The 12,740-nt window shown below is 31.5% G+C and overlaps 1 protein-coding gene across 1 annotated transcript; it reads right to left on the bottom strand.

Annotated features, from left to right (window-relative positions):
• Positions 1 to 1,498: 1,498 nt before the first annotated feature.
• Positions 1,499 to 11,294, bottom strand: LOC132748916 (uncharacterized). Its single transcript, XM_060738585.1, has 8 exons — positions 10,338 to 11,294; positions 8,695 to 8,808; positions 7,970 to 8,122; positions 7,482 to 7,703; positions 6,862 to 6,974; positions 6,492 to 6,637; positions 6,072 to 6,175; positions 1,499 to 5,918 (listed from the first exon to the last, which is right to left on the bottom strand). Exons 1-8 carry the CDS (start codon positions 11,161 to 11,163, stop codon positions 5,113 to 5,115), a joined length of 2,484 nt encoding a protein of 827 aa, XP_060594568.1. The 5' UTR covers positions 11,164 to 11,294; the 3' UTR covers positions 1,499 to 5,112.
• Positions 11,295 to 12,740: the final 1,446 nt, after the last annotated feature.

Genomic DNA, 12,740 nt, shown 5'->3' with positions numbered 1-12,740 from the left:
AACCAGACAACAGAGGCACAGTCATAATGACACTAACAAAAGATGAGACTAGAAGTTTTCTAGTATAATAATTGACGAACTTACTTTTCCTATACAGAAATTTTACCGACCTTTTGATGTTTGACTGTCAGTAAGGCATCCAGCTTAAAACACAATCATACATACAGGCTATATTAGCAGGACAGTACAAGTGAACAACACTACAATGAACACGAAATAATCCTTTGAGTATGGAAACATAACGATAGTGTTTGTATATTTATGGAGAATTTTATAACAGCCGCAACACGGAACAAACAACGCGGCTGTGAACGTTTATAGCGCTGTATGTTAGGCTGAAGACGATATCTATGACTCGTAACTTTGCTAACCATTATTCTTCCAATTGCAATTCTAGATGCATTGTGCTATAATAATAAAATAATTCATTTATGATAGTTATGCTAATTTAAGACAAGGATCCACAATGGTCAATAAATAAATTGATTCCATTTATCCTCATCTTGACTTAAAACCACCTTACATTCACCCTGGCAAACTTGAGAATGTTTTATGTTATGAAGCTACCCGAAGGTCTACGCCATATGAACATATCTGCGGATATTTCAAAATTCCAAATTTCACCAGATCATTTTAAATGTTGAATTTTGCTTAAGCCGGAGCTAGGGGGCATGTACGGTAACTTACACTTACCAGTACCGTCCATGAACAGGCTCAATCAAACCCAGTCTTCACCATTTTCAATTTTGCCATGTTGATGCTTTCTTGAGGGTGTGAGAAACAATAATTTGACATTTCAGAGATAAAATACACAAAGCAACAGTCCAACATCGTTAAGTAGTTGAAATTTACATTTAGTACAATAAGATTGCTCCATTTTCTTTTTTTTTTGAATATATTTAAATCATCGTGTCGGTATTAAATTAGCCGATATAATTGTTAGCGTATCACACTCGCGCGGTATATTTAAAGATTTAGACTATACATGTAATTTAAGCCACTATATAGGTGACAGATTTGATTTCATGCTGACTAATAGACACTAACCTTAAATTATGAATTCAAATGATTTTAAAATTTGAGAAGACACCCTGGACATGATAAGATACCAACAGTTATGGCTCAGGCTAAGACATAAATATTTGTGTTTTTTAACATAGTTATTAACAATATAAATACATTGTAAATCAAATCATTTCAAAATTGATAATATTATTGTTGCTATTAATGAACGAAATTTTATTTTAAAACTAGAGCTACACACCTTAAATGTACATTGTAATCTAAAATGCTTGTGTTACAAGAAACAAAACAATATATATAATGTACAACACGTACAATTGCATATTAAACACAGTATGAAAAAATACATACAAAATATAAATGGAAGTCACATGTTACAAGTATTTTGAGTTTACTTATTAAATGTATAATAAATATATCAAGTATTTGGAATTTCGCGCGTTGATCGCGTTTTGATGATTAAGTTTAAGTGTCTTTATTGTCACTTTGACCTCAGTAGAAGTTAGTTAGTTTATCAATTCGTAATTAAATGAGTTTACCTTATGGTTTTATTAATTGTTAATATTAACCTTTAAACTGCACATATAGGCTACAAAAGCAAAGTCAGACCTGTTTTTGACCGAGGCAAATGAGTTTGCTCCGGGCGCATGCTTTATAATTCATTTCATTTATTCCTTTCACATACAGTACATTTGTAAATGCACGATCTATTTTATACAATCTCAAAAATACGTACTTATGTAAAAACTGTTATAGATGTATCTTTATTCAATGCAATTTAATGCATAGGCATGATATAATGACATCTTTCTTGAATCTATTTTTATTTGACCAATCTTCTCATAATAACATTTACAAAATATTATTAGTTTGTAAACATCAAATGATTTGACTCAAGTTTGTGATATTAACTTCACCAACATGTTATACAATTTCCAAACCATTTTGTCTTTAAGCTTTTCATATAACTTATGATATATATCGTTTTAATTCCACCTGAATCATGTTTTTTTTATTTAAACAGATTTGTTTTTTTTCTATTCCATATAAATTCTAATAGCGTATCATCTTTTTTCTTAATATATTCATCTGATGAATTTGGTAATGTTTCAACTGAGGTTTTACGAGCAGTACAGCTGATTTAACAATTAAAAAAGTCAAATTCCTTCTTTTAGCAAGATTTGTGATATTATTTCATTTTTGATACTTGATGATCAAATTTAATCTTGAACATATTTTCTAGATTTAAATCAATTAGCATTCCGAGAAGTAAGAAAGAAAAGGTGACCCTCATGATAATTTAAACATATCTAGATGAATACTTGTCATACTTGTCATAGTTTACACTTAATCCTGACAAAAGTGAGTATCTATAGAGTCCATCTTCAACATTTTTAAGGTGTCCTCTTTATCATCTTAAAATTGAGAAGAAAACTAATTTATCTAATTTTCTTTATTATCAATATAAATATCTTTTCTATTTTTACTATTTCTTAACAGAAGGTAATGCAATTTTATATATGACATCCAAAAAAGTAATAGGTCTGCAAATCTTTAGAAAGCGGTTTTCTTTATTTTCTTTTGGAATACGTATAACTATTCCTAATTTGACATTTAAAAAAGGCTATTAACAAAAGCATTGTGCTTTAACTTACATGGAAAGAAAACTATGGCGCAACACTCTTTAAATAAAAAATATGCGAGACTAGATCCCGCCATCTTGAATTTCCAAAGAAACTTAAAAAATATGACTGCATAGTACTAATTTTACAAACACGCTAAAGCTGGATGAAATATTAGTAAAACAAGGGCACCGCTAGGCGGAGCATTATATGCCCGAAAGTGTGTTTTTTTAGTAAGGATGAAGCATTTGTAAGACATAACATAAACTAAATAAAGTATTACCTCCTCCAAATAGCAATCCTCCTATAAAGTTTGAATATTGTGGGCCAAATGGAACTTAAGTAATACTCTGGAAACTGTTTTTATTTTTGAGGTAATAGCGACCTTGAACTTTGATCTTGTGACTCCAAAAGCAATCGGGGTGTTCTACACAATATGGAAAATCATCCTATGAAGTTTGAACACTTTGGGCCAAATAGAAATTAAGTTATGTTCTGGAAACTGTTTTCAGTTTTTTAAGTAATAGTGACCTTGACCTTTGACCTTGTGACCCTAAATCAATAGGGGTATTTTACCCAATATGGACAATCATCCTATTAAGTTTGAATATTGTGTGCCTAATAGACCTTAAGCTATGCTCCGGAAACTGTTTTCAGTTTTAAAGTAATAGTGACCTTGACCTTTGACCTTGTGACCCCAAAATCAATAGGGGTCTGCTACCCAATGTGGACAACCATCCTATGAAGTTTGAATATTGTGGGACAAATAGACCTCAAGTTATGCTCCGGAAACTGTTTTTAGTTTTGAAGTAATAGTGACCTTGACCTTTGACCTTGTGACCCCAAAAATCAATAGGGGTCTTCAACGCAATGTGGACAATCATCCTTTGAAGTTTGAATATTGTGGGACAAATAGACCTTTAGTTATGCTCCGGAAACTGTTTTTAGTTTTGAAGTAATAATGACCTTGACATTTGACCTTGTGACCCCAAAATCAATAGGGGTCTTTTACCCAATATGGACAATCATCCTTTGAAGTTTGAACACTGTGGGCTAAACAGAACTTAAGTTATGTTCCGGAAACTGTTTTCAGTTTTAAGGTGATAGTGACCTTGACCTTTGACCTTGTGACCCCAAAATCGATAGGGTTCTTCTACACAATATGGACAATTATCCTATGAAGTTTGAATATTGTGGGCTAAACAAAACTGAAGTTATGCTCCGGAAACCAAATTGCTAACGGAGGGATGGTCGTTCTTACCAGAGCTACATTATGGGGTTTTCTTTTGTTATTTCTTTTGTTCTTTTTAACCCCACAATGCAGAAAATAACCCCACAAGAGAAACGGAATGAATGACATCAAAGACATCTATTGTTATGAGAACAATAGACCAAACCCCATAATGTAGCTCTGGTTTGTACGGACAGACGGACGGACGGATAGACAGACGGACGGACGGATGGACGCCAGGGGGTATAACAATGTATGCCGAAATTCTTTCGGGCATATAAAAAAGAAAACTTAGACCAATAAACGAAATCTATACGTTACATGTTTGTCTTTTTCGGACGAAGTCCGACCGAGAACGGTTTGACTTTCTGTAAAATTTACAGGAAAGAGCTAAATAATAGTGGGATTTTTATTTGTCATTTTGAAATAAAGGATCTTTCTGAAGCGTATATACGTCCAAAGTATAAAATAATCTATAGGGGTTTCTGAAACAAACTTTCTAGCTAAATTCCTAAAATTTCTATGAGAACCTCCCAATACATTGACACTGATTTTAAATGTTTCATTAATTAAAATGAATATCTTACTCAACATAAGAATATACCGAGTTTCAAATGACATTCTATAAGTCTTGCCCAAAATGACGAGACTACCCATAACGTTTAGGATCCCGGACACATATGTGCCTACCGAAAGACACCAAATTCAAACAGAAAGAAAACACCCAAAGAAATAGTTTAACTATGATTAAAGGTTATATAAATACTTTGTCTACGTTTAGATTTGTTTTATACTATCATAAATATGATTTTTCTCTGATGACAAATTCTAGATTGACTATAGTATGAGTTAGGAAATAATGTCAAGGCTTTAGTTCTATGATTGCTGGTAAATTTAACTTTAGAATATAGTATAAGTAGTAAAGTATAAATTATGCTTTGAAAGTTGCCAAAAATATACACATAGAAAACTGCTTGGGTCTAAAACCCTTAATGTATTTCTATGATCAAATGCAGTAGGTATATACATGATAGCAAAATGATAAATGCTCATTTGATATGTAAGTCAAACTATGGTGAGATAAAGGCCATTTTTTCAATTTTAATACGGGAAGGTGAATTCAAGTGCCTTATTTATGTATTATTTCACAAAGGAACTTTACACATGAGTATAAAAACAGATTTTTAGCTATTGGATTGAGTCACCCTGCATTTAACTATTTTGCATTAAACAAACTTATTCCCTTGTATATATACCACAATGAACCACTTTAAAACAGGCATCTAAATCTCTTACTCTATCCCGTATTTTATACAAATCTCTTTCATTTTGATGACAAAGGAAAACCCGCTCCAAACGAAGAAGTTCTGATTGTAATTCCTCTAGGGTTTCAACGTATCTATGCGTATTATCTTGTTTCTTGTAGATGTCAGCCATTCGATCGAAAGTATCAGCAATAACCAACGTGTGTGGCGTTGAAGCTATTACTTGTTCCTTAAGTTGTAAAACCCTTTCACAATATTTCAAACTACTGGGTAAATAGCCTTGTATCTTATATATGTCCGCCAAATGCGATAAACTCTCAATATACTGGGTATTGTTTGGTGCAATGTTCTGTCTAATATCTACTGCTTTCCGGAACATTTCCTCTGCGTCATTATAACGACCTTCTTCTTTATAGACCAAACCTTTAGTGTGGCATACGCACGCTTCGGCTTCTTTCGGTGGCAGCTTTTCTTTCTTCAATTTTTCAAACCCATCATCTAGAAGTGAATGAGCTTCTGTGAATTTTCTCAAAGGGATCATGATTTTAGCTGTACTGCATATGGAGAGAACCGTCGACAAAACAGGAGCATTGCATTGTAGTTTCATATCAAGTCCTCTTTTATAGTATTCCACTGCTTTTTCAGTGTCACCTTTTAAATCATACATTTCGCCAATGTTGTTAAAACAGGCAGCTATTCCTGGATGACTCTCACCTTGAAACATTCGACGCCGCTTCAATGATTGAAAATGGTACTTTTCTGCTTCTTTGAATTTCCCTAAAAAGACGAAATATTTTAATATAAATGAAATGATAGAAAGAAACGACATCTTGAAAGACAAAACTAATGTTTTCAAATGGAAATTTTAATGTGTGTAAATAATAATTAACACATATGTTCTATGTGTTACACAGAAATGTGAAAACATACCTAAAAACGTAAACGATACACCCATACTGCTTAACGATTGCACAGCAGTTTGTTTGAACTTTTCCCCCGATATCACAGTAATTGCCAATGATTTCTTGAAATATCTAAAATGATAGCAAACATATACCTTTAGATTATTTGTTTTTGAGAGATCACGTGCATTAAAGCCATTGATTTACGATATCGTATATCGATTTGTATAGTTTATCTTTAAACAATTTTGCCTGAAATGAAAATTTGCAAAAAGGAAGTAACTAATTCATTTAATATATAATTAACAGAAAACACTTTTTAACTATTGCTAATTTGAATATATTGTCATGTGAACAATACATAATTTTATTAATAAAAAGTGTGAACAACAACTTGAAGTCTGCACACAGTCACCGTAAGAATATTTTAAGCACTATTAGAATATACCTTATAGCATCAGTGTTTTGTCCTTGAAGAAGTGTGTTCCAACCTATCCTTTGATAAGCTGTTGCAAGGAGTAAAGATCTTTCATCACGAGGTTCTAGAATGTCCAATGCTGCTTTGTAGTGTGCTTCTCCTCCGAGTAAATTACCCTAGAGTACATTTTATTGATGTCATTTTCAAAATGTTTGTGAGCTGTTGTTTTTTTTTAAATATTCATTATCATTATTTCATGTGAACAACAATTTTATTGCACAAAAACATGTACTACTTTGGTAGAAATGCACATGTTTTCAGTAAATTAAAATTGAAATATGAAAATTGGTATATAAGGAAAACAAAGCTATTCAACTGCTTGTATATATTTGATAAATACCGTTGTATTTGTGTACAAACTTCCAACAGCAATGTTGACCGATGCCTTATCCTCGTCCTGGCCATACTTTTCCGCAGCCTGTAAACAGTGCTCGTAAAATACTTGACCATTTCCTACAATATAACAATAAACACAAAGCAGATGTCATTAAGGATAATTAATGTTTTACAAATGCTTGTAAGGAGAGATACAGCGATAGTTATTAAACAAAAACAAGCCGTTTTAAAATATATTTAACTACGCCTGTCTTGATTTTACCATGATGAAGTGTTAACATACCTGACATAACGAAACATGGGAAACGTTTTTTTAGCCAAAATGTTTACACCAAGACACAAAGATTGGGCTATAAATTCTGGCAAAAAAACATGCGTTGTAGCAAAAAGGACCATCAGTATAGAGGGTTATTGTATGACATTTCTTTAACAACTCAGAATCCTGTCATTTGGGTTGCTGTTCGTAATGGTAAACCTGTTTATGCATAATTTTACATGAAAACAAATACTTTCGGAAACGTACAACCGCAACAGGGTTGACAAATGTCAATAAATATTTACGTGCTTCGATGGTTCATAAATGAACACTCCTCGTGGAACCTGTTAAAACATATTGAATTATACCTGACATAAAGTGTTCAATCATTCCGGTACAGTTAGTGACCATTTCTATGAAGAACTTATAATTGTCCTGAGCAGTGTTCTCTACTTCTATCATCAGCTTCTGTAAGTTCGGTTGTTCAATAAAATATTCAGCCATAGCGTTTGTATATTCAGATGTATTCAGACGCTTGGAGATATTTGTCATAACAACAGAAAAGATTTGTATGTATCTTCGTCTGATTTCTGTAATGTGATATAATTGATATATCAAACAGCTGGCTGTAAAAAACATGCAAATGTGCTGTCTAACAACGATATTAATTTGGTTTTCATTTTTACTTAGTTTTAAGGCAAACTTATTATTTTGTCTATTTCATTTTCACTTTCTGTTTGGTTTAATATTTTATTTTGTTTATATATTAAATCATGTTCTTTAATCTAACTCAAATGTCAAACTATTATAATTAAATGTGTTGAATTAATTTTCATATAAAACGACATGCGTATACCTGGTAAATTTTTAATGATGTAGAATGACTTTATACATTCGCGTAGAATTCCTTGAATTCCAAATCGTTTCGTATGTAGGTCATAATGAAGTATATAACGTCTGCGTGCAGGCAGTAAAGTTTCCTCCATGGTCATCTCCACTGTATTTATATCTGTGAAATTATGTTGATAATATACGCTTATGAAAATACATGAAAAGAATGCTTTAAATTGTTCTGAAAAAAGTTGTCCTTCAGAATTCCGTGTTGTTTAAATATTTTTATCATTAGCACGTGCAGCAAAATAGTTTTTGTCTTGCACATTTAGTTCTGTTTCTAAGGTTTCCGAGGTATCTACTTATTTACCGATTCATTTGTCTCAAATGCATTATGCAGTAAAGTTACATAATGAAAGACTCTTAAGTAATTAGAAATAAATGTGTATAAACTACATATTTGCTTTATGACTTTTTGTTAATAAATGAGATATTACAAAACTCCACAAAATGAGAAAATGTTAGATATGTAATACATTTTAAAAAATCTATTTTTTTTATTTTCTGACACAATTATTTTAAGCAAATCAATATTTTTCATCGAATGAAAAGCTATTGCAATTTTTTTTTAAAAAAATGAAAACAATATAAAACAATATTTATAAAAATAAGTAATTTTAGTGAGTTTATATTTAAAAAAGAAGTAATTTTTTCAATTTATCAATTTAAAGTCCTTGTATTGAATCTTACCAAGTATATGTTGTGCCTGTTCAGCACTAAATGTTCCTGGGATGAATTCTAAAACTGTGAGATGATTCTTATACACTTCGTCAAGTCGATCAAGAAACTTTCTGTAGACATCTCCTACAAACATTGATCATTTTATTCTTAAGTTCAAAATGTATCAACGTTTTACTTTAATCGTGTTCAATGTTTCTATAATACAATGTTCTCTATAACACTTAAATAAAAAGGATTATTGAAACTGGAGAAAGGTATTCACTTAAATCTCTTGTACATTTTTGTTATAAATTATTTATGTGTTTTACTGGATCGAACAACTAATGCAAGACATACAAGATATTCGAGAGTGTTTTTTATAAGCTTATAGCTTTGAATACAAATAAGCATTGAACTAAATTTGGCAAATTGCACAGTCAATATTTAAAATAACAAAAAGTAACATGACATTTGATCACTAAATTGTGCATATTAAAACTGCGACAAGTATTAACATTTGAATGATTGGCGCCACGTTATCAGTTTCTGTAGCACAGAGTAATTCTTTTTTCCAGGACATTACATTTGCCTATCTAAGAATACTACAATTTCTATTAAATTCAGAGGAAAGAAAAAAATATTCATGAATAGTATGCCAAGATGATAGTATGTGTCAAAGTACTTTTATTTAAGACCGGTTCATTTCACCGCTGTGAAGAGCACATTCATGATTTATATTGACAGACTTGGAAAAAAATGTAACAACCACAAGTTATTTTATAGACCCAATAAATCATGCAAACTGCGTTTGTTACAATCGATCGTTTGAATTTCCTTTTATCTGGACTCTTTTGTCAAAAAAGTAATACCTAGAAAGAAATTCTCAAGTATGTTTGATATTTCGCTTACGATTTTATTTTAATTAGCTTTTTGTATTTTTGAGACATAATAGTAATAACAAGTACCGGGCCTCGAAGTTATAAAACATTTTTTTGGGTTCTATTTTAAATCTCAGGATTTTCATTTGTCAGTGAACATTCTGTAGTCAAATACCTGAGATCAGAATCATTTGCAACATTGGACCCTGGACTATGTTTGGTATGGTAGATAACAACAATGTCAATTCAGAAAGGAAAATATAAACGCCATAAAATATGAACCTTCCTTTTGTAACATATCCAACCATAGCATTTTATAACAGAAAATAAGTTTAAATATACATGTATTATAATTTAACATTATTGTGATATTACGATAACGTTAGAAATCAAGAAAATTAAATTGTAACAAATAGAAATCTATACTGTAACCAGGGGTATCGATGTGTGAGTGGTTAAGTTGAATGACTTCATATACCTTGCATTGAAATTTGAGTCATACTTTAACCTAAAGTATGTTGGAATCTTAGGTATTGATCCCAACAGTTGAGTTCTAAAGTCGCCATAAGTAACAGTTTCTGTGTGATTTCAAACCAAACCAAAAAGAAAAATACAATGAAAAAAAATGTGTACAAATAAACATTCAAATGTTGTTGTGATTTAATTAAAGTGAATGCGCTTGGTATTTAATAGATATAGCAAAATATCATGAAAGTTACATAAATGATATTAAAACTGACAATAATGTTGAACTTAGATGCATTTGAACACTCTGATATGCTCAGAAAACTTTACCGACTCTATCTTCCTCTGGGTAAAATTCTCTACTCAATGCCTTGAGTCTACCAGTGAGTAAAAGATTGACCATATTATTCGGAGTTATCATCCCTGCGTCTTCTGTTAACTCTGATCCGATCATGAGGATCAGTAGTGGCAATCCTTCACTTAGCGTTATTAGTGCACTCTCATAGTCTCCTAGGTCAATCTCCGAAGTCACATTTTTCAGTAGCTGCCTTGCTTCTATTTCATTCAAAGAAGGCAGTTCATGACTGTAATAAACCCTTTCAAGCTTCGAAAACTGAACTTGAGTAGTTGAAGTGATGAAAATCCGAACGTTTTTACATTTCTCTACCATTGTGGTGCATAATTTCAAAAATGAAGAACAAATGTTTAGATTTTCAGTGTCCTGATAGTCCTCTGTATTGTCAAAGAAGAACAAAAACTCGTGTCCTGGTGCAGAATTGAGAAATAGCACAATATCATAAATCCATTGGTCAGAACCAGCCGACTCTTGATCAAAGACTAGTTCCAAGGCTGCGCAGATGTTTAAATACAACGACACTACATCCGGCATCAACTTTATATCTATATGTATAACTTTGACTCCGTCTGGTTTAAATCTCTTTAAATATTCTTTCACAAGCCTTGATTTGCCGACAGATCTTATTCCAAATATACCAATTATCCTACAAACTTCCGATTCCTTATGTAACTTTTCAAGGTCATTTTCCCTGCCAACAAAGTCCATTTCAAAATTATTTAGTACATGAAAATCATCATTAAGAGATAAATTATTATGAACATTATCCGATTCACTTATCAAGTTATTTTGTCCTGCCATTTTGTAATTCAAATGACTAATAAATATTTTATTCAGTCATTTAAGATACTACTACGCAGCTACTGCTAGACACTATTCATATCTCAGACACATGTCTGCGCACACAACTGCATAACTGCACCTACCAAGTGGTGCAATCGATACTCAACATGTGCACAATCCATAAGATAACGTTCTTTATCTCATTTTAACTGCACAGAAGTGCTTGTACGTAGGGTTATCTTATTTTAAAACAAATAATATTATGTTTTATATAAATATCATTATTTTATACAGTATTTTAATTTGTACAAAGAAGTAAGTTGAAAAGAGATCCTACGCTTTAATTATGTATAACTACAAATTGTCTATTCCATATAGAAAATTTAATGTCATTTTGGTTAAATAATATTTGAAATTATGAATCAATGTAAGATCAGTAAGTATTAATGAAATCTTAAAACTTTATTGACATCATGATGCGTTCAAAATTGGAAAATTATGAATGTTACACTTTTGTTATTGATTCGAAATTTGAAAAAAAAGATATATCCGATTTTAACATAATTGAATTGTATAAAAGAAATGTTGCTACCTAATGGTACTATATGTTTACTAAACATAAAAAATAAAAATAATACACCGGTTTTTCGATGCATCATAAAAGTATGAAAGGAAAGATCACAAAACGCAGCCCCAAACATTACCCTGTCATACAGGACTAGATAAAGATAGATAGATAAATTTATTTGAACATAAGTATACATCTACATGGCAATGACATGTTTCAAAACATACACACAACTTTTAGCAAACATGTATGAATGAAAAACAAAGCCATGTCAACCAACACTATATGTAAAGGATAGCACAAAAAGGAGTGTTATGACTCATTCTAGATTCTTATTTCTATTGTGGTCCTTAAAATATGGCATTATGAGACATAGAAAAATTATAAGTTAATATGGTGGTTTAATATATAAAAAGGTATACACTGTGTATTCGAAGTTTCTATATAATAAGCACAATAAGAAACATTATCAAAGTGCTGGGTTACAGCATACAATTTAAAGACTGGAAAAAAATACAGAAGAAATAGAAATGTTATAACTTAATTTACTAAAAATGTAAACGAGATCAATAAAAATGAACATGATGGCAGTTAAGAAAGACAAACTAGAAAAATACATTTAAACAGCACTAAGGAGATGCTTGTTAACTCTATGCTTCAAAAAGATAATGAAATGGGTGTCCCTTATGTTCTTTAGTAGAGAGTTCCATAAACAGCAACCATTGTAACTAAAAGTGTTTTGACAACAGGAACAGTACATCACCATCAATTGAGCGACAAAGTTTGCCCCTGGACCTAGTGAGGTATTTGTGAACATTACTCACTGTAGTAAACTGTTCGCCTAGACAAAAAGGGGCCTTATCAGAATGGACTTTAAACACAAGAGAAAGGGTAATTTTGTCAACCCTCTTGGCAACTGGTAACCGTAACCATTCAACCTTCAAAAATTGGTCATGACCTATATGTGAACTGGATCCAGATCCAGAACATTCCTTTTCAATTTATTTTGGGAAACCTGTAACTGATT

This window comes from Ruditapes philippinarum, unplaced genomic scaffold, assembly GCF_026571515.1.
Source record: "Ruditapes philippinarum isolate M1 unplaced genomic scaffold, ASM2657151v2 ctg3005_1_1_1_1, whole genome shotgun sequence".
NCBI lineage: Eukaryota > Metazoa > Mollusca > Bivalvia > Venerida > Veneridae > Ruditapes > Ruditapes philippinarum.
The sequence above is the reverse complement of the archived record's forward strand: the minus strand, read 5'-3'. Positions and strand labels throughout refer to the sequence as shown.

What these genes read in the sequence shown, in the direction of transcription:
- LOC132748916 (XM_060738585.1), bottom strand. Translation starts at nt 11,163, where the DNA reads ATGGCAGGACAAAATAACTTGATAAGTGAATCGGATAATGTTCATAAT. An exon ending in CCCAGAGGAAGATAGAGTCG is followed by an intron (nt 8,809 to 10,337) that starts GTAAAGTTTTCT and finishes CAATGTTTGTAG; the next exon opens with GAGATGTCTACAGAAAGTTT. An exon ending in CATCATTAAAAATTTACCAG is followed by an intron (nt 7,704 to 7,969) that starts GTATACGCATGT and finishes ATCACATTACAG; the next exon opens with AAATCAGACGAAGATACATA.